Genomic DNA, 21365 nt, shown 5'->3' with positions numbered 1-21365 from the left:
ACATCATGAAAATGATCGGAGAGGTTGAGAGTAGAAGAAGTTCAGGAGCAAAAAAAAAAATATATATATATATATATATATATATATTGTAAAATTGACTGTGTCCATAAGGGGTAGATAGTAAGTATAGACCGGAAGTAGAGGCCTGGGCATTGTTGTTCACTAATTTACCCCAAGTAGGGAAAGGATGGCGGGGTTGAAAAGGAATAAAGGGGAGTATATATATAAAAAACATGGGGGATTGGAAGTGATGCAGACAATTACATTGATAGAAGTTACAATCTATCTGCAATATTAAGCTGATCCATCCACCCAAAAAAATAAAATAAAAAAATAAGCTACCCAGGAAAGGGCTAGAAATAGCCTATATTACTATATATAGCCTCAGAAATAAGATTAATGAAATCAATAACTTGCTAACTTCATATAACTTCCATATATTGGCCATATTCATATAAAGGCCATCACTGACAATACTGTAGTAACAATAGAACATCCATATAAGAGTCAGGAATAAATATGGGGGAGGTGTCGCTGAACATGTGGTATCAACCACATGAAAACCACATCTTTAATGTGTTTGATACCATTCCATTGACTCCATTCCAGCCATTATTATGAGCCGTCCTCCCTTCAGCAGCCTCCACTCAAATCAAATCAAATGTTTTTTGTCACATGCGCTGAATACAACAGGTGTAGACCTTACAGTGAAATGCTTACTTACAAGCCCTTAACCAACAATGCAGTTTTAAGAAAAATAAGTTTTAAGTAAAAAATAAAAATAATTATGCTCCACATAAGCTATAATAACCATTCAGACCATCGGGGCGCCAGTCCACTCTTTCTGTACGTCTTGCAGCCACAATTGTCTTCGATTCTTTTGGAAGGGATGATATCCTCTTGGTATAGAGAATAATCTCCATCCCTGATCACCTCGTTTAGCACAATTCACCGCACAGCAGGGGCATATTCATTACGCCGATTCTGTTGCAAAACGTTTCGTAAACGGAACGAAACGGGGAGGGACCTACCTGAATTTGTCCAATAGAAACTCGTTTTCGTTGCAAAGCGCAACTGTTTTGGACTAATGAATACACCCCAGCTTCTTATTGTTGTTGCTAGCTAGGTAACGTTAGATAGCTAATCAAAGAAACTAGCTAATTAGCTAGGAAGTAGTACTTACCTCCAAAATATATGAAGTAGTATTTACCCCCAAGTCATATAGGCTGTGCTTTCTTCGGTTCGAGCTAGAGATGCTAGTCTGGTTTTCCCCGTTCCTTCAGGGGTTCATGATAAAGTCGGCACAGCATTTATTCTAGGTATTTTTTTCTTGAGCTCCGAATGGACATCCAAATATTTTTTCAACTAAGATAGACCACAGGCTGTCGTTTCCAATGGGAACAAAGAGTCATAGTGGGCAGAGCCAAGCACGAAATAGCGTGATCCTATTGGTGCGTTCTAGGAACATTTGCATATTTCCGTTAGGGAACGCCTACTCGATGAAGTGCGCCTGTATAATAACTCAATTCGCCACTTTGGCAAAGGGTAAAGTCTACAAAACTTTGTCCACTCTGTTCAGCACAGATTCTAGTTTTGGGAACAGAAAACTGTATTGAGATCAAATGTTTCATTGATGAGCCCTTGTAGCTCAGTTGGTAGAGCATGGCGCTTGCAACGCCAGGGTTGTGGGTTCGTTTCCCACTGGGGGCCAGTATAAAAAAATGTATGCACTCACTAACTGTTAAGTCGCTCTGCATAAAAGCGTCTGCTAAATGACTAAAATGTAAATGAGAAAATGTGCAGAATATTGGTCAAAATCCATCTCGTTCCATCTTCTCCCACTGCCGGCCAATGGGCTTCCTCTCACTACCATATTTGGTAGTGAGTGGAAACGCCAAGCGGATGCTTCACATTTATACGTCCAGTGAAATATCTGTCTCATTGTTCTATCTGTGGTTAATATTTGACTGTAGGAGCTGGTCGCGCCAAAAAGACGTCACAGCACTTCGGGTAACACGGAACACGTCAACAAAAATGGGGGACCGCTGGCAGAAGCTGGAGCAGAGCACAGTCAGAAAAGAAGGTGAAGAAGAGGTGGATCGTGACGATTTAACTTTCCAAGGTAAGTAGGGATTCGTACTTGATAAGTGCATTGTGTTTTTGTTTTTTTATGGAAGCCTCATGTTTTCATGTTCTTTATTGGTCTTCTGTGTTGACTGTCCCGGAGTTTTGAAAGAGAAAGAGGAAGAGGAAGAGGAAAGGTGTGAGTCTCCTCAGTTCTCTATGATCATTTGGAATGTTATGGATCTGTAATGTTTGGGGAAATTTCTAATAGAAATGTGTCTGAATTGAGGATTGTTTGAACTAATGTCATTATTAATTGTAAAGGAAACCATATGGAATGTATCCTACGTGGAAGTCGTTGGCAGGCAGTGGGAGATGCCATTTGATTCAGTTCTCTGTTCCTAAAACTAGATTTTGTTACAAACGATGCATAATACGTTTTGTTGACGTGACTCATTTTTCAACCATAATACAAAGTATATTATTTAGAGGAGAGGTGAAGGTGTGGTGGAAATTAACCACCAGGGACACCTGAAGTCAATATTAAATGAATACGTCTTTATTATCAGTTAACTGGAGAGGTTACAATAAACACACGTCTGCCACAAGCTCCACCAGGACGGTCCCTTCAGTCCTCTTATATACCGCTACACTGAAAAGCTACATAGGCCTGGTTCATAGGGTTGGTTCCTGCAGGCTGGCTGGCTGTTATCGCGCGGGTTTCCCAAGAAACTGAGCAATGTCTCCTATCTTAACTTCCAGAACATATTCTGGTCGTTCTGCCAATTGGTCTGAGGAGGAGGAGGAGGAGGAAGAGGAGGAGGAGGTCACAGTCACCTGCACGGACCAGGATAGAGTGTGGTCCTCTGTAGCTCAGCTGGTAGAGCACGGCGCTTGTAACGCCAGGGTAGTGGGTTCGATCCCCGGGACCACCCATACGCAAAAATATATGCACGCATGACTGTAAGTCGCTTTGGATAAAAGCGTCTGCTAAATGGCATATTATTATTATTATTATTATTATTATTATTATTATTATAGAGTGAGAGAAGATACACACTGTGTACAATTCAAGGCTATCTCTTCAGACTATTACGTTTCCCCTTACAGGTTCTACATGGAACCCAAAAGGGTTCTTCAAATGGTTTTCCTATGGGGACAGCCGAAGAACCCTTCTAGGTTCTAGGTAGAGGGTATGCCCTACACATATTATTAGAACTACTGTACAATGTGGAAATAAGACACAGCCATTTGAGGTGTAGTATGCATATTACTGGTAAGTAAAGGACTTGGTTGAGGTATAGTATGCATATTACTGGTAACTAACGGACTTGGTTCTCATCATATTGCACACATAGCTACGATCCAATCCAAACATTTCAATCCAAACATTTCAAGCAAGTTATGGGAGTAGTCTTGGAATTTTGTTGGACTAGACCTTATGCAGCTTTTAATGGTTGTCTTTGTTAACTAAATAAACTGTTTGTCATTAGCAGGAGAGAACCCAACCTCTTCCTCTAACAGCGGGAAGAGTTGTTCTTCAACATTAGAGACAGACCTGGACCAGACCAAACCAGAGAAACCATACGACTGCTCCCAGTGTGGAAAACAATTTTCCCTTCTGTCAAACCTAAAAAGACATTTTAGAATTCATACAGAAAAGAAGCCTCATGCCTGTGCTCAGTGTGAGAAGAGTTTCTCCAAAGCAACATCCCTGAAATTACATGCAAGAATTCATACAGGAGAAAAATCAAAAACCTACCAATGTTCTGACTGTGGTAAAGATTTAACCACACATGCAAGCTTGGAAATTCACCAAAGAATACATACAGGAGAGAAACCCTATTGTTGCACCCAATGTGGAAAGCGCTTCTCTCAATCTGGAAACCTGAAACTACATGAAAGGATACATACAGGAGAGAAGCCTTATAACTGCCCTGACTGTGGGAAAAGTTTCTCACATGTAAGTCACATGAAGCAACACCAGCGGGTGCACACTGGAGACAAACCTTACCACTGCTCAGACTGCGGGAAGAGTTTCAATCATGCCAACCACATGAAAACCCATCAGTTAACTCACAGTGAACAGAAGCCCCATGTTTGCTCTGTGTGTGGAAGAGCCTTTAAAAGAGCAGATGGTTTAATAGAGCACCAACTTATACACAGCACAGTGAAGCGTCACTGCTGTTCCCAATGTAGCAAGGCCTTCTTTAGAGCTAAATGTTTAGCAAGGCATCAGAGACTGAGTCACACTGGAGAGAAACCTTACAAATGCTCTCATTGTGGGAAGAGATGTGCCACTTCATCGGATATGAAAAAACACATACGGGTTCACACTGGAGAGAAGCCTTACCACTGCACCAAGTGTGGGAGGGGTTTCGCACAGTCAAGCACCCTAAAGCAACATCAGCGCAGCGTGCACACTGGCTAAGAGAGAATACACACCAGAAAGATGGGTGTGAGAAACCTTTTAACAACTTCGATGACCGTTTGGGACTATAACACACTGACAAGAGTAGCAGGTTAAGGCCCAGTTCTCTGTGACATTTTAGAGACACACTTGCATACGACCACGCACACAATCATGAAGAAGTTTCACTTTCACACGGAGCACAAAGAAAAATGAACATTAATGGGATTGACATTGATTAAAGAAAACAAGAAAATGAAGAAAAATAAATGAATTTGGACTGGAATTTATTAAAATAATGATTAAAGGTTAAATATGTTGAATGTTAAAGGTTAGAAACTGGGAAATATACAGTAGAATATATTATTAAAGGGGGATTAGAGTAATGCAGTGAAAGGGTTAACAATGTGTGATTTAAAGTAATGTAGTAAAATGGTTAACAATGTTGTTTGCTTTAAGGTACAATGCATATGGACTATGTTTGTTAAGCTTAGAGGAACAAGGTCCGTAGGAGGTTGATAATTACATTTTGTAATGATGAAATGTTTAAGTTGGTGGATGTTTAAGATGCAATGGGAGTAGTACGTTGAGTTGGAGTAAGGAAGATTAATGTTTAAAAACTAATGTTTTACAAGATAAGGTTAATAAAGTACATTAATGATGCTAGCTTGATCTGGAAATCCCCAGGTCAGGGTGGTTAGTGGGTGAAGTGGATGGACGTCCTGCTTAGGTGAGAAAAAGGTGGAAGTTAAGGGGGCTGAAAAAGCACCTTTTTGAACGAGGGCCGCATTAGGTGTTACCTACCCCAATGGATGCCTCATTGGGGTAGGTGTTCACCACAATGAGTTAGCAGAAAGAAAAATGGAGGGTTTAAAAGAGCCATTATTTTTGGAAGAGGGGAACTCTCTGAGCTTGCCAGAAGAACCTGTCGACTGCTGGAAGAAGATTTTTGCTGTAGCTTTTTAGCTTAAAATATATTTTTTATTATACTCAGTTAAAGTACAATTCTAGGAGGAACCCTTAAGGTTGGCCCATTGATAGAAGTGTGTTAAAGTAGTTGTTAGAGTTTTTAGACGCCGTCTGAGGGACTGATCATCCTGAGGGGGGAGACAAAAAAAACTGTTTATAGAGTTGTAGAAGGTAAGAAACCGTTTTTCTTGTTATTAAATATTGTGCTTCTTATTAAAATGTCTAGGAAAAAAAATAAAAATTATTGGCACACCCCAATAAGGGTTTAGTTAAGGGTGCTGAAGGGGTCTATCAATTCAATTTACGGCACAGGCACTTGGCTCTGAGGACAGTCCACTTTACTGTAAGGCCCTTACTGTTGAGTCTGAGGAACAGTCCCTAGCTGTAGACTAGCTCAGTGGTATGGCAGAGTGATATCTATCAGATCTGTAGGGGTTAACGACATGGAATAACCGGACTGCTATTGGGTAGGCAGGGTCGAGTTGAGTGGTTAATCTTGCAGAGGTGTAATTTTAGCTTTGACATCACCATGGTGACAACAAGCGATAGGACGGCCACCCGCTGCCGTTAGTCGCCGCGGTGTGACTGAGCCTTAACACCTTTCCATATTCCAGTGCCTCTGAAAAAAAAGGTCTGTCAAAGTAGATAGTTGGTGCATCATTAAAATGAAGCATCATTCAGTAGCTGCTCCAACTCTGGGATGACTGTCTTGTCTCCAATGACTCTAAAAGGTACACCAGCTCTCTGTCTGGACTAGGCTTGCAAAATTCAGGGAATTTGCAATAGATTCCCTGGTTTTCCCAAAATCCCGGCTGGACGATTCCAAGAATCAGGAGTGAATGATTTCCAGCAAGGGAAAAAATTACGTGATAGTTTTTTTCTCTCTGTTTAATCCAAGCAACTGTGAAAGAAAAATTACGTATTTACCTGATTTGTTTAATATCAATAGTTAACAATTATATGCTTAACAATAGTAAGACATTTCTATTCTACCAATACTGTGCTTCTGAGAAAGGATGGTTCCTCTCTTCCACGTTCACTCCCCGCAGCTGGTCTGGGCATATCGTCAAGGACAAGGTGCGACGACCTGTTATTGTTTCCAACCATCTGGGCTTCTGTTCAACTTGGTCACACGGCAACAAGAGGAAGAGCCTCACAGCGACCACAGTGTCTCAGTCTATCCTGTTCTCCTCAAATCCTTCAAGGGCACAGCTGTGTGGAGATATGAAGAGAACAGAGGCTGGCTTGAACAGAGAGGAGTAACGGAACTAACGTTATCACTTGTTTGTGCGCTATGACCCGATACACATAACCACAAGAAGAAAACAAGGTAGCTTATGATGCCCTGAACTGCCGTCGAGTGGTGGAACCTGCCATGACTAAGCATTTTTAGGTCCTCTATATAAGATCTCAGCATTTCCTGTATTGTTGGTCTCTCAACGATCACCTACGGTACGGGTGGTCGTTGACCAGCTCCATTATTGCAATCATTTATCAATATTAAAGTATGATTGTTTGAAGAAATAACAAAGACTCTCCTTATTGGTTAGAATTTCCACGACACAACATAAATTAATGTATCACTAATTGGCCCAAGGGATGAGGGGAGGAGCTGAGTATTGATTATTAAGTAACAATGGAGTCAATTCCTACAACTCCCAAGATTACCCTCTCCCTAACTGGGTGGAGTGGGTGGTGTGTGGGTCGAACTTGGTTCCACATGTAGGGCATGTGAGATTGGAGTGGGCATGCAATAAATGTTCCTTGAGTTTTGTGGGAGTTCAGAGTAATGAAAAGAAGCTAACAGCCAAAACGCTCTCTCATGTCTCCTCATTGCGCAGAGCAGCCCAAGCAGAGCCGTTGCCATGGAGAGGGTGACCCTCAGAGAGGAGCAGCTAATGGATTTACTAATGGAGGAAGTTATTTCGGGTTTCGGGCAGGGCCTTACATTTGGCAGAAGTAATTGGACCTGGGTAGGGTAGGGCCTAAATGTCGGAAAACAATCCCCTTTTAAATGTACAGTTGCCCACAAGGCTAGCCAACTGTCTCAATGACAGCCAGGCGATACGTAAAGTACGTGAATTGCACTTGCAAACTGTAAAACAGTAAAATATCGTCAAAATATCGTCAAAATATCTTAACAAAAACGCATGACATACCTGATAATTGTTATGATGAGTTTCTGGGGTATCAAGTGATTACGAATGTAAGGATGTACTTAGTCACTTTTGATGGGGAGTTCATATAAGATATTTAATATGGTACCATGGTTAGTTATAACAGACGAAGGACATGGCCCTGCCTCTGCCATCTTCCAACTCCAGAACAAAGAGCCACTCTCTATATATATACACTCTGTTACACGTTTCTTCACGAACATCTGTTAACCCTCAGTGGGCACCCCCTTCTCTGATGTCATTACTCTTTACACCCAAGTCAGTATATCCTGTCCATCAATCATTCTAAGATCAACATCAGTAGTCTCCTTTGACATAACGGAATGCAGACTCTGTGGCACCAAGCCACTTATCTACCAACTCTCCCCTGGTTTCACACAACACTATAAAAACCTCATATCAATAATGACAGGGAAAAACTTCCATAAACAAATGCTGTGCTGCCTTCATGCGCCAACTCCTCTGCAAAGTGCAAACTCACATGAAAAGGGACATGAATAGCCATGCTAGCCCAATGACGATGTAGCCTACAGTAGAAATTACAGAAGCTAGCCAACAAGTACAGTAGGGTCACATTACAAGATTAAAAGGTTATAAGTGACTGAAATGCACACCTATCACTATATAATGGAGAGACCATGATAATACATGGTCAGTGACCATATGAACACATAAGTCTTTTAACACATATGGATTGATTATGATTTTCATGGGACAATTGTACAGCATCCTACCTCTTCCACATGGGTACAGTAGCCAGAGAAGATGTAAGGGAGGACGGCGATATCAAGCTTCATGGAAATTCAACACAGGGACACTCAAAGTCAATATTAAATGAATCACTCTTTATTGTCAGCAAGCTGGAGAGGTCACAGTCAAACTTAGACGCGTAATGTACCGTTCTGAAGTGAGCTCCAAAAGGGAGTTCCTTATAGTGCCTTATATACAGCTACATAAAAACCTACACAAACATGATTCATTGGATTGGTTCCTACATGTGACTGGCTCAGTCTCCTATCTTAACTTTAATAACATATTCTGGGCGTTCTGCCAGATGGTCCGAAGGAGTGGGCCATGACCGTCTCCTCCTCATATCTCTACCCAGCACCTACAGGAACCAATGATTGTATGAGACAAGATGTACAATTTCAAGGCTGTCTCTTCACACAAGAAAATTTCCTTCACACAGGCATGGAACTATTCCGAGATTTTATGTAATTATACAACATGAAATTCAACACTTGTTACACTGCCAATGTCCATAGTAAAATCCTGCACTGTAGCAAGCTGTTCTGCTAACGTTCATAGATATCAACATTTTGGGGTCAATTTATCGTTCATGCCGTGTTACCCGGCTGGTCTTTAACAGGATAGCCTTCTAAAGGCACTAATATCATTTTTTAAATGTTTTTTATTTTTTAAAATTAAAACCTTCTCAATGAGGCTACTGAAATGCATTATAATCAGGACTGCCTGTCAGTCGAACCATTCTAGTGATGTCATCGATGACACGTTATCAAGATGGCGGCACAAATATACAGTACCAGTCAAAAGTTTGGACACGCCTATTCATTCAAGGGTTGTTCTTTATTTTTAACATTTTTACATTGTAGAATAATAGTGAAGACATCACAACTATGAAATAACACACATGGAATCATGTAGTAACCAAAAAAGTGTTAAACAAATCAAAATATATTTTATGTTTGAGATTCTTCAAATAGCCACCCTTTGCCTTGATGACAGCTTTGCAGCTCTTGGCATAAATGCATAATGAAAGGTCAAAACAAAACAGAAACGTTTGGGCGTCAGGCCGTCATCAGTGGAAATTGTCGGCACACACACCTGGTTTCTATTTCAATGACAATTGCATATGTCACATGATCAGGCAAGAAAATACATCAGAAAATCTATAAATCAGTACCTAGTACAATAGAATGCATGATCTAGATTATATACAAAATATACAAAAGCGTACAGAAACATCAATTACTGCTTCTACATACAGTATACCATGTGAACACTTCCTCAGAATAAATAAGACAGGTTTGTAAGAGTAGGGTGCTCACCGTCCCCCCCTACTCACAAGGCAGGCAATACGCTTGACCTCATCTTCACTAGATGCTGCTCCTCTACTAATCTCACTGCAACTCCCCTCCATGTCTCCGACCACTACTTTGTTTCCTTTTCTCTCTCGCTCTCCTCCCACACTACTCACTCTGCCCCTACACAGATGGTAATGCGCCGCCGCAACCTCTCGCTCTCCTCCCACACTACTCACTCTGCCCCTACACAGATGGTAATGCGCCGCCGCAACCTTCGCTCTCTCTCTCCCACTACTCTCTCCTCTTCCATCCTATCATCTCTTCCCTCTGCTCAATCCTTCTCCCTCCAATCTCCTGATTCTGCCTCCTCAACCCTCCTCTCCTCCCTTTCTGCATCCTTTGACTCTCTGTGTCCCCTATCCTCCCGGCCGGCTCGGTCCTCCCCTCCAGCTCCGTGGCTTGATGACTCATTGCGAGCTCACAGAACAGAGCTCCGGGCAGCGGAGCGGAAATGGAAGAAAACTAAACTCCCTGCCGACCTGGCATCTTTTCACTCCCTCCTCTCTACATTTTCTTCATCTGTTTCTGCTGCTAAGGCCACCTTCTACCACTCTAAATTCCAAGCATCTGCCTCTAACCCTAGGAAGCTCTTTTGCCACATTTTCCTCCCTCCTGAATCCTCCCCCCCCTTCTCTCTCTGTGGATGACTTCGTCAACCACTTTGAAAAGAAGGTTGACAACATCCGATCCTCGTTTGTTAAGTCTAATGACACTGCTGGTCCTGCTCACACTGCCCTACCCTATGCTTTGACTTCTTTCTCCCCTCTCTCTCCAGATAAAATCCTGCGACTTGTGACTGCAGGCCGCCCAACAACCTGCCCGCTTGACCCCATCCCCTCCTCCCTTCTCCAGACCATCTCCGGTGACCTTCTCCCCTACCTCACCTCGCTGATCAACTCATCCTTGACCGCTGGCCATGTCCCTTCCGTCTTCAAGAGAGCGAGAGTTGCTCCCCTTCTCAAAAAAACCAACACTCGACCCCACTGATGTCAACAACTACAGACCAGTATCTCTTCTTTCTTTTCTTTCCAAAACTATTGAGCGTGCCGTCTTTAGCCAACTCTCTTGCTATCTCTCTCAGAATGACCTTCTTGATCCAAACCAATCAGGTTTCAGGACTGGTCATTCAACTGAGACTGCTCTTCTCTGTGTCACGGAGACTCTCCGCACTGCTAAAGCTAACTCTCTCTCCTCTGCTCTTGTCCTTCTAGATCTGTCTGCTGCCTTTGATACTGTGAACCATCAGATCCTCCTCTCCACCCTCTCCGAGCTGGGCATCTCCGGCGCGGCTCACTCCTGGATTGCGTCCTACCTGACCGGTCGCTCCTACCAAGTGGCGTGGCGAGAAGCTGTCTCCGCACCACGTGCTCTCACCACTGGTGTCCCCAGGGCTCAGTTCTAGGCCCTCTCCTTTTCTCCCTATACACCAAGTCACTTGGCTCTGTCATATCCTCACATGGCCTTTCCTATCATTGCTACGCTGACGATACACAACTAATCTTCTCCTTTCCCCCTTCTGATAACCAGGTGGCGAATCGCATCTCTGCATGTCTGGCAGACATATCAGTATGGATGACGGATCACCACCTCAAGCTGAACCCTGGCAAGACGGAGCTGCTCTTCCTCCCGGGGAAGGACTGCCCGTTCCATGATCTCGCCATCACGGTTGACAACTCCGCTGTGTCCTCCTCCCAGAGTGCGAAGAGCCTAGGCGTGACCCTGGACAACACCCTGTCGTTCTCCGCCAACATCAAGGCGGTGACCCGCTCCTGCAGGTTCATGCTCTACAACATTCGGAGAGTACGACCCTGCCTTACACAGGAAGCGGCACAGGTCCTAATCCAGGCACTTGTCATCTCCCGGCTGGACTACTGCAACTCGCTGTTGGCTGGCCTCCCTGCCTGTGCCATTAAACCCCTACAACTCATCCAGAATGCCGCAGCCCGTCTGGTGTTCAACCTTCCCAAGTTCTCTCACGTCACCCCCCTCCTCCGCACACTCCACTGGCTTCCAGTTGAAGCTCGCATCCGCTACAAGACCATGGTGCTTGCCTATGGAGCAGTGAGGGGAACGGCACCTCTGTACCTTCAGGCTCTGATCAGTCCCTACACCCAAACGAGGGCATTGCGTTCATCCACCTCTGGCCTGCTGGCTCCTTCCTCTGCGGAAGCATAGTTCCCGCTCAGCCCAGTCAAAACTGTTCGCTGCTCTGGCACCCCAATGGTGGAACAAGCTCCCTCACGACGCCAGGACAGCGGAGTCACTCACCACCTTCCGGAGACATTTGAAACCACACCTCTTTAAGGAATACCTGGGATAGGATAAAGTAATCCTTCTATCCCCCCAAATTGTAAAGTGGTTATCCCACTGGCTATAGGGTGAACGCACCAATTTGTGAGTCGCTCTGGCTAAGAGCGTCTGCTAAATGACGTTAATGTGCCCTTGAGCAAGGCACTTAACCCTAATTGCTCCTGTAAGTCGCTCTGGATAAGAGCGTCTGCTAAATGACTAAAATGTAAATGTAAATGTAATGGTATCTAACACCAATAAGAGGCAATACAACAGTTACAGAAAATACTTCAATAACAATTCTTCGTTTATGCCTGATGGGTGGAACGTTTTTAAATAGAACATCCACCTGCATTCTGTCTGGAGAAGACTTAATTCCAGTTTACCACTGCGTACGCAGGCCATGGAAGAACTGGGAAATGTTCAGCTTCTAGGAATTGTGTACAGATCCTTGCGACATTTGGCCAAGCATTATCATGCTGAAAGGTGAGGTGATTGCAGCGGATGAATGGCATGACAATGGGCCTCAGCATCTCGTCACGGTATCTCTGTGCATTCAAATTGCCTTCGATAAAATGCAATTGTGTTTGTTGTCCGTAGCTTTTGCATGCCCATTCCATAACCCCACCGCCACCATGGGGCACTCTGTTCACAACGTTGACATAAAAAAACTATATTATTACTATGATAGTACCTCTTCTATTACTATGATAGTACCTCTTCTGTTACTATGATAGTACCTCTTCTATTACTATGATAGCACCTCTTCTGTTACTATGAGAGTACCTCTTATATTACTATGATAGTACCTCTTCTGTTACTATGATAGTACCTCTTCTGCTACTATGATAGTACCTCTTCTGTTAATATGATAGTACCTCTTCTGTTACTATGATAGTACCTCTTCTATTATTATGATAACACCTCTTCTATTACTATGATAGTACCTCTTCTGCTACTACGATAGTACCTCTTCTATTACTATGATAGCACCTCTTTTGCTACTATGATAGTACCTCTTCTGTTACTATGATAGTACCTCTTCTGCTACTATGATAGTACCTCTTCTGTTACTATGATAGTACCTCTTCTGTTACTATGATAGTACCTCTTCTGTTACTATGATAGTACCTCTTCTATTACTATAATCCGTGTAGCTCAGTTGGTAGAGCATGTCGCTTGCAACGCCAGGGTTGTGGGTTCGTTTCCCACGGGGGGCCAGTATGAAAATGTATGAACTCACTAACTGTAAGTCGCTCTGGATAAGAGCGTCTGCTAAATGACTAAAATATACATGTAAATGATAGCACCTCTTCTGTTACTATGATAGCACCTCTTCTGTTACTATGATAGCACCTTTTCTGTTACTATGATAGTACCTCTTCTGCTACTATGATAGTACCTCTTCTGTTACTATGATAGTACCTCTTCTGCTACTATGATAGTACCTCTTCTATTACTATGATAGCACCTCTTCTGTTACTATGATAGCACCTCTTCTGTTACTATGATAGCACCTCTTCTGTTACAATGATAGCACCTCTTTTGTTACTATGATAGTACCTCTTCTGTTACTATGATAGTACCTCTTCTGCTACTACGATAGTACCTCTTCTATTACTATGATAGTACCTCTTCTGCTACTACGATAGTACCTCTTCTATTACTATGATAGCACCTCTTCTGCTACTATGATAGTACCTCTTCTGTTACTATGATAGTACCTCTTCTGCTACTATGATAGTACCTCTTCTATTACTATGATAGTACCTATTCTATTACTATGATAGTACCTCTTCTGCTACTACGATAGTACCCCTTCTATTACTATGATAGCACCTCTTCTGCTACTATGATAGTACCTCTTCTGTTACTATGATAGTACCTCTTCTGCTACTATGATAGTACCTCTTCTGTTACTATGATAGTACCTCTTCTATTACTATGATAGTACCTCTTCTGCTACTATGATAGTACCTCTTCTATTACTATGATAGTACCTATTCTATTTCTATGATAGTACCTCTTCTGCTACTACGATAGTACCTCTTCTATTACTATGATAGCACCTCTTCTGCTACTATGATAGTACCTCTTCTGTTACTATGATAGTACCTCTTCTGCTACTATGATAGTACCTCTTCTGCTACTATGATAGTACCTCTTCTATTACTATGATAGTACCTATTCTATTACTATGATAGTACCTCTTCTGCTACTACGATAGTACCTCTTCTATTACTATGATAGCACCTCTTCTGCTACTATGATAGTACCTCTTCTGCTACTATGATAGTACCTCTTCTGCTACTATGATAGTACCTCTTCTATTACTATGATAGTACCTCTTCTGTTACTATGATAGTACCTCTTCTGCTACTATGATAGTACCTCTTCTGCTACTATGATAGTACCTCTTCTATTACTATGATAGTACCTATTCTATTACTATGATAGTACCTCTTCTGCTACTATGATAGTACCTCTTCTATTACTACGATAGTACCTCTTCTATTACTATGATAGCACCTCTTCTGCTACTATGATAGTACCTCTTCTGTTACTATGATAGTACCTCTTCTGCTACTATGATAGTACCTCTTCTGTTACTATGATAGTACCTCTTCTGTTACTATGATAGTACCTCTTCTGTTACTATGATAGTACCTCTTCTGTTACTATGATAGTACCTCTTCTATTACTACGATAGTACCTCTTCTATTACTATGATAGCACCTCTTCTGCTACTATGATAGTACCTCTTCTGTTACTATGATAGTACCTCTTCTGCTACTATGATAGTACCTCTTCTGTTACTATGATAGTACCTCTTCTGTTACTATGATAGTACCTCTTCTGTTACTATGATAGTACCTCTTCTGTTACTATGATAGTACCTCTTCTGCTACTATGATAGCACCTCTTCTGTTACTATGATAGTACCTCTTCTGCTACTATGATAGTACCTCTTCAATTACTATGATAGCACCTCTTCTGTTACTATGATAGCACCTCTTCTGTTACTATGATCAGGAGTGCTATGATCAGGAGTTTCCTGAGTGGCGCAGTGGTCTAAGGCACTGCATCGCAGTGCTAACTGTGCCACTAGAGATCCTGGTTCGAATCCAGGCTCTGTCGCAGCCGGCCGCGACCTGGAGACTCATGGGCGGCGCACAATTGGCCCAGCGTCGTCCAGGGTAGGGGAGGGAATGGCCGGCAGGGATGTACCTCAGTTGATAGAGCATGGCGTTTGCAACGCCAGGGTTGCGGGTTCGATTCCCACGGGGGGGCAGTATAAAAAAAAAAAAATTATTCACTAACTGTAAGTCGCTCTGGATAAGAGCGTCTGCTAAATGACTAAAATGTAAATGTATGATAGCACCTCTTCTGTTACTATGATAGCACCTCTTCTGTTACTATGATAGCACCTCTTTTGTTACTATGATAGTACCTATATTGACAACAAGGTGACAACAAGGTGACAACAAGGTGACAACAGGAGGTAGGAAGGCCACCTGCTGCCTTAGGCTGTTAGTCGTCGCGGTGTGACTGAGCCTCAACAGCTTTCCATTTTCCAGTGCTCTGACTCTGAAAAAGTCTCACTCAAAGTAGATAGGTGGTGCATCATTAAAATGCATATGGTGAGAAAGAAGCCTCATATCTGCTCCAACTCTGGGAAGAGTGTATTCTTTTTCGATGACTCTGAAGGTACACCAGCTCTCTCTGTCTCTCTCTCTCTCACTCTCGACAGAGATCTTCCCATTACATGCAGTGTGGAGAGGGTTCTCCCATTGTTGTGCTTTGTATGATGTGTCAAATTGTATTTCTGGGGCAATTTTTTATAGATAACAGGTTATGGTTGAGGACCAGCAAATGTTGGAACATTCGTATAATTGAAGGTTATTAAATGTAAGATGACATCCTACATTTGATGTTATTGTAGCTAAATAATGGTGTTAAATAAACCTGAATCTCAGTTGAACAGAACTTGCCAACCTGCCAATGAGCATCGACCATATTGTATTTAAAATGTTTGCAGGATGAAATCTCTTGAGATGTTTTCAAGGGGTCTATACAGTATACTGACCGACATCATTCAGACAATGGAGGGGCCCCTTGCTTTCTGGAATCACTCGTCAGGGTGACACACACCTGTTCTGACAGCATTATATCAATCGACTGTTTCTATGAGAGATGGAGTGATGTCTGCCAAAAAGACATACCAACTCACCTACATACAAACTTGACTGTCTGGTCACCATCGCACATTCGGATCATTGCATACATCTTACTAAGCTGGAAATATCCACACAACAGGCCTCTGTCTCACACGAGCGAGGGTCAAACTGAGGGGGGGAGATTCTGAATAAAACAATTTCCGCTATCGCGTCAGTTGCATTTTCTTACGAGTTCGCTAACGTTACTTCGGCCTTTTAAAGGTTGGCCAAACTGATAATATCAAAGACAGTGGCCACTATACGATAATATTTGCATCTTTTTTTTCTGGGCCAAACTGAACCTCTCGCCGTGGTGGAGGTGTTGCACTGTACATCAGAGACTGTGCTCATACCCCTTAACCTGCATCAGTGTTCCCGACCATCTGGAATGCAGTGAGACCCCTGAGACATATCTTACTGTTGCTGTGTGTGTGGTGTACTCAACGCCTCAATCACCACATCAAGATGAACTCATTGAACATCTAATGTCCTCGTCTGACCTGCTCTGCTCCAGACTTTGGACTTGCAATTCTTGGAGACTTCAACCGCCTCAACGTCCATGAAATCTGCCTTGACAACAAACTCTGTCAGGTGGTTCAGAAGAACACCAGAGGTGAAGCCATCCGGGGTCGTTCCATTTCAGCAAGACATGAAACCCACATCTCAGGTTGTTCTGAAATGGTTTCTATAGTCAGAAACAGAGAAGATAAGCATTCCTGCAACATTATGTTGAAAGACAATTTGAACTCGACAGTATAGTACACAATGTCCGATTTGGACCAAACCTCTTCTTAGCAATGATTTAAGACTTGAGGAATCGAAATAAATGGTCAAAAGCCCCCCACGGCTCCGTTCTGACCCCCTAATTGATTCCCAAACCTATCAATCGATACTTAAACATGGCAGGTCCATAATACATTTCTCAAACATATACCAGCCTCCTCCCCAGTCCAAACGTCCCCTCATGCTGTGATCAACCATGTTTAGTCTGAACTCTGTTCAACCCTGGCTCCGTTCCAGGACTATGCCTAAGGAGGGAGGCAAAGGGCAACAGTCTGGTTTCAGTCACTGATAAGGTAGGACAGCCGTGGATTAGAGAGGAGCGAGGAATTTGACCCGAAGACAGGTCGGATGAGAAAAGAAGAAACAGCCATAACAGCCCTATAGTTTACTGAGTCTGAAAGGATCCAACTATAGTCCACTGAAAAATTCCCATCAGTTTATATCCCATCTCCTGATATTACCAGATTCTGACCACTAGATGGTGCTGTTCCTGCTGTTAGGTGTAAAAGGTGTGAAGAATCCCCCAGTTAAAATTAGAACAATTTGTTTGTTTAAATACGTCTCAAAGAAAAATTATATGAAAACAAAAAAACAACATTGAGGACTACTCATTCTTCATTTAATTATTTTTAAATGTATTTTCTTTCTTCAGTGCAACTTCTATTGCAGTGATGTTTCTACATCCCAAATGGTATTGGCGACCAGTTGCAGTGGTTGGTGCCTTAAAGGGATAATCCACCCCCCAACCCATAATTCCTGTGATTAACAGTGCTAAACAGTGTTAAATAACAATAATATATGAAAACAATATGTTTTTTTAACAAATGTTTAATTTTGTCATTATAATAAGGTTGGTAGCAACACGAGAATATTGTTGTGGAAATCTGTTGAAAAATGCAATGCTCTTTCTCTGGGCTGGCTGGCTAGCGAGTTAGCAAATGTAGTTACACACAATACCAGAGTAAATATCAGCATGTGAAGTAGCTAGTTAGCTGTAAAATCGCCTAAACAAACTGCACTATCAATTTAGGAGTGTATCTCACCGAGTTCAACTTGCAGTTCGCCTCGGTCAACAACGGCCCATTTCCCACGTTTCCCACAGACACACAGGGCTCTGCTCTGCCTTTTTTGCATTGCTTTAGCTACTGAGCTTGAGCCTTCGCAATGTAGGAATGGGCAGTGAGGGACTCCAACTTCTCCAACAACAATGTAAGAATAACACACATGGGTCTGTTTACTAATTCTTCTCAGTCAACAGTTGTCCACTGATGAAAGCTGACCTCATTTTCAGTCTCTTCCATTTCCTCATAAGGTTGTTCAGAGTGTTCAATCTGCTGTTCTGAGTGACCTCTGACCTCTGACCTCAGGGCATTTATCACTTCTATGCATCTCCTGCTCTCTCTGTCACAAACCGTCAGGGCATTTATCACTTCTATGCATCTCCTGCTCTCTCGGGTCACAAACCGTCAGGTCCGCAAGTGCATGGCAGTCTTTGTCCACCTTTACTGCATTCAGCATGTTGTTGTATTGTATGTTGTATTGTTGTATTGTACGTACGTCCCAGATGAGCCGACTGGCACACATTGCTTCGGAAAAGGCCATTTTACGTTCTGTTTTTCTTTTTCTTGAATAAAGGAACACAGGAAGCGGCACAGGTCCTTATCCAGGCACTTGTCATCTCCCGTCTGGATTACTGCAACTCGCTGTTGGCTGGGCTCCCTGCCTGTGCCATTAAACCCCTACAACTCATCCAGAATGCCGCAGCCCGTCTGGTGTTCAACCTTCCCAAGTTCTCTCACGTCACCCCGCTCCTCCGCATACTCCACTGGCTTCCAGTTGAAGCTCGCATCTGCTACAAGACCATGGTGCTTGCCTACGGAGCTGTGAGGGGAACGGCAGCTCCGTACCTTCAGGCTCTGATCAGTCCCTACACCCAAACGAGGGCACTGCGTTCATCCACCTCTGGCCTGCTGGCTCCCCTTCCTCTGCGGAAGCATAGTTCCCGCTCAGCCCAGTCAAAACTGTTCGCTGCTCTGGCACCCCAATGGTGGAACAAGCTCCCTCACGACGCCAGGACAGCGGAGTCACTCACCACCTTCCGGAGACATTTGAAACCCCACCTCTTTAAGGAATACCTGGGATAGGATTAAGTAATCCTTCTATTAGACACATACCAGGAAGACTCACAGCTGTAATCACTGCCAAAGGGGATTCTAACATGTATTGACTCAGGGTTGAATACTTATCTAATCAAGATATATTAGTGTTTTATTTTTCAATAAATGAAATGAAAAGTCTAAAAACATGTTTTCACTTTGTAATTATGGGGTATTGGTGTATATTTAATCAATTTTGAATTCAGGCTGTAACACAACATAATGTGGAATAAGTTAAGGGGCGTGAATACTTTCTGAAGGCACTGTATGATCAAACTATAATATTATGATAAGTCATGTTGACTGGCCTCTCCCTCCCACAGACAGGTTGATGATGTCATCAGTCCTGGCCGTAGTCTCTCTCCTCCTCCTGCAGACTGGGGTCCAAGGGTTCCTGGTTCTCTTCGCAGGCAGCTCCATGGACCACCTGGAGATCACTAGGGAAGCCATCTTACAGACCGCAGCTCCATGGACCACCTGGAGATCACTAGGGAAGCCATCTTACAGACCGCAGCTCCATGGACCACCTGGAGATCACTAGGGAAGCCATCTTACAGACCGCAGCTCCATGGACCACCTGGAGATCACTAGGGAAGCCATCTTACAGACCACGGCACAGGTGTGCAAGCAACTGGCCTCTGTTGAGGGAAGAGACTTCACTCTGCCGGTAAGTAAACTAAAGCCACGAAACAAAGTACTACATCAGACTCATCAGTCACTGTATTTTATTTATACTTTTGTCATAGTAAAGAAAGTATTGGTGTTGTGTTTTCTAATGTAGTACAGAATATAGTAGAATACATTTTATTTACACCAATGTGTATTAAAATGTGTGTGTGTGTTTGTGTGCGTGTTTGTGTGTGTGTGTGTGTGTGTGTGTGTGTGTGTTTGTGTTTGTGTGCGTGTTTTTGTGTTTGTGTGTGTGTTTGTGTGCGTGTTTGTGTTTGTGTGTTTGTTTGTGTGTTTGTTTGAGTGTGTGTTTGTGTGCGTGTTTGTTTGTTTGTTTGTTTGTTTGTGTGTGTGTGTGTGTGTGTGTGTGTGTGTTTGTAGCCCGGACCCCTGACTGCAGAGGCTCTGGCTCTAGCCTGCTCCTCATCGGGGTCTGCTAAGAGTTTCCAGAGTGCCATATCAGACGTCACCTGGAGAAATGGCGGAGTTGACTTCCGTCACCTGTTCAATGAAGAGTACCACTTTGATGGGGAGAGGTTCGTGGAGGGGCGGAAACTCATCACAGATGGCTTGACCTCTGTCAAAGCCAGCGTCAAGCGAGGGAACTTTGAGGCAGCAAGACAGACGCTGGGAGACATTTTACACACCTTACAGGTGATTTCGATGATTTTCATTATCTCCTCACTCCACAAGACAAGAGAGACATTGCTTTTGCTGAAATATTAGTTTAGCTAAAAGCATTTAAATCACATGGCATTTGGCATAGCACTATTTTAAACAACTTATCATTCTTATATTTTCAGGACTTCTACAGTCACAGTAACTGGATAGAACTGGGCAACAGATTTCCCCATCCCGATCTCATCAGATCAGACGTGTTGGACATCGGCCGAGTTGCAGGTATTGCGAGGGCGTGCGTCTGGGTGTGTGTTAAAGAGGGGGAGTAATATTGAAAGTGAAAGAGTTTGGAGATCGCTAATTGCCATCTGAAACAGGCAGGTTGATGTTCCTTTGAGGAGACCAGGGGTGTAACATTCAGGTTCGACAACGATCCTTACACATTCAACACAATGGGGTTTTTGTCAATTGGTGATTGCCAAAGGGATGCCAAGTGGATGCCAAGATTGATGCAGAAAATGTGTTTACTCAACTCACGACAACAAACTGATACGGACCAGTGCATGATGCAGCTGAAAGTGCAGCCACATGCCAATTGTTATAGTTTCTTTGTCCTGAATTGGTGGTTGCCAAAATAGAGGTCATGTTATGCTGTAAGGAAAATTAACATGTCTGTTGCTCATTATACAGAGACAACAGGATGTGGGTCAAATATTGGCTTATGCAGTCACAACATGCTGCCTTAGTAAAGGTGATGTAATGGTGTTTTACATCAGTAGTCTTTTAGTGCAAGTATTGTTATATCAGAACAGACCTAAAGATACTGTATCTTAATTTGACACAGTTTCTCACAGCAGGAAAATAATCCTGCAGCAACAGGAAAAGTGAATTATTATGTGGATTATAAT

At 42.9% G+C, this 21365-nt stretch overlaps 2 protein-coding genes across 4 annotated transcripts; both read left to right on the top strand.

The window, feature by feature from the left end:
* The first annotated feature begins 2000 nt into the window (after positions 1-2000).
* On the top strand, positions 2001-5743 carry LOC121579109 (zinc finger protein 239). Of its 3 annotated transcripts, XR_006002868.2 has the most exons (3): positions 2001-2122; positions 3558-5267; positions 5304-5743. XR_006002868.2 is itself a non-coding variant. In XM_041893412.2 (2 exons), the coding sequence occupies exons 1-2, from the start codon at positions 2035-2037 to the stop codon at positions 4493-4495; spliced, it is 1023 nt and encodes a 340-aa protein (XP_041749346.2). In that variant the 5' UTR covers positions 2001-2034; the 3' UTR covers positions 4496-5743. The 3 variants fall into 3 exon arrangements, 2 of the variants coding, with proteins under 2 accessions (XP_041749346.2, XP_041749345.2); XM_041893412.2 differs by having other exon boundaries at positions 3561-5743; XM_041893411.2 differs by having other exon boundaries at positions 3558-5743.
* A 13753-nt stretch (positions 5744-19496) lies between these two features.
* Positions 19497-20786, top strand: LOC123492242 (von Willebrand factor A domain-containing protein 7-like). The gene is made up of 3 exons (XM_045224609.1): positions 19497-19837; positions 20221-20493; positions 20643-20786. The coding sequence occupies exons 1-3, from the start codon at positions 19739-19741 to the stop codon at positions 20784-20786; spliced, it is 516 nt and encodes a 171-aa protein (XP_045080544.1). The 5' UTR covers positions 19497-19738.
* The last annotated feature ends 579 nt before the right edge of the window (positions 20787-21365 follow it).

This window comes from Coregonus clupeaformis, chromosome 13 (assembly GCF_020615455.1).
Source record: "Coregonus clupeaformis isolate EN_2021a chromosome 13, ASM2061545v1, whole genome shotgun sequence".
Lineage (NCBI taxonomy): Eukaryota > Metazoa > Chordata > Actinopteri > Salmoniformes > Salmonidae > Coregonus > Coregonus clupeaformis.
Note: the sequence above shows the minus strand (reverse complement) of the source record. Positions and strands in the feature narration are given on the sequence as shown.

Bases quoted from the DNA above. Each gene is read 5' to 3' on its own strand.
- LOC121579109 (XM_041893411.2), top strand. From the start codon at position 2,035: ATGGGGGACCGCTGGCAGAAGCTGGAGCAGAGCACAGTCAGAAAAGAA. The intron at 2,123-3,557 runs GTAAGTAGGGAT...GTTTGTCATTAG, and splicing joins TGACGATTTAACTTTCCAAG to CAGGAGAGAACCCAACCTCT.
- LOC123492242 (XM_045224609.1), top strand. From the start codon at position 19,739: ATGGACCACCTGGAGATCACTAGGGAAGCCATCTTACAGACCACGGCA. The intron at 19,838-20,220 runs GTAAGTAAACTA...GTGTGTTTGTAG, and splicing joins GAAGAGACTTCACTCTGCCG to CCCGGACCCCTGACTGCAGA. The intron at 20,494-20,642 runs GTGATTTCGATG...TTATATTTTCAG, and splicing joins ACATTTTACACACCTTACAG to GACTTCTACAGTCACAGTAA.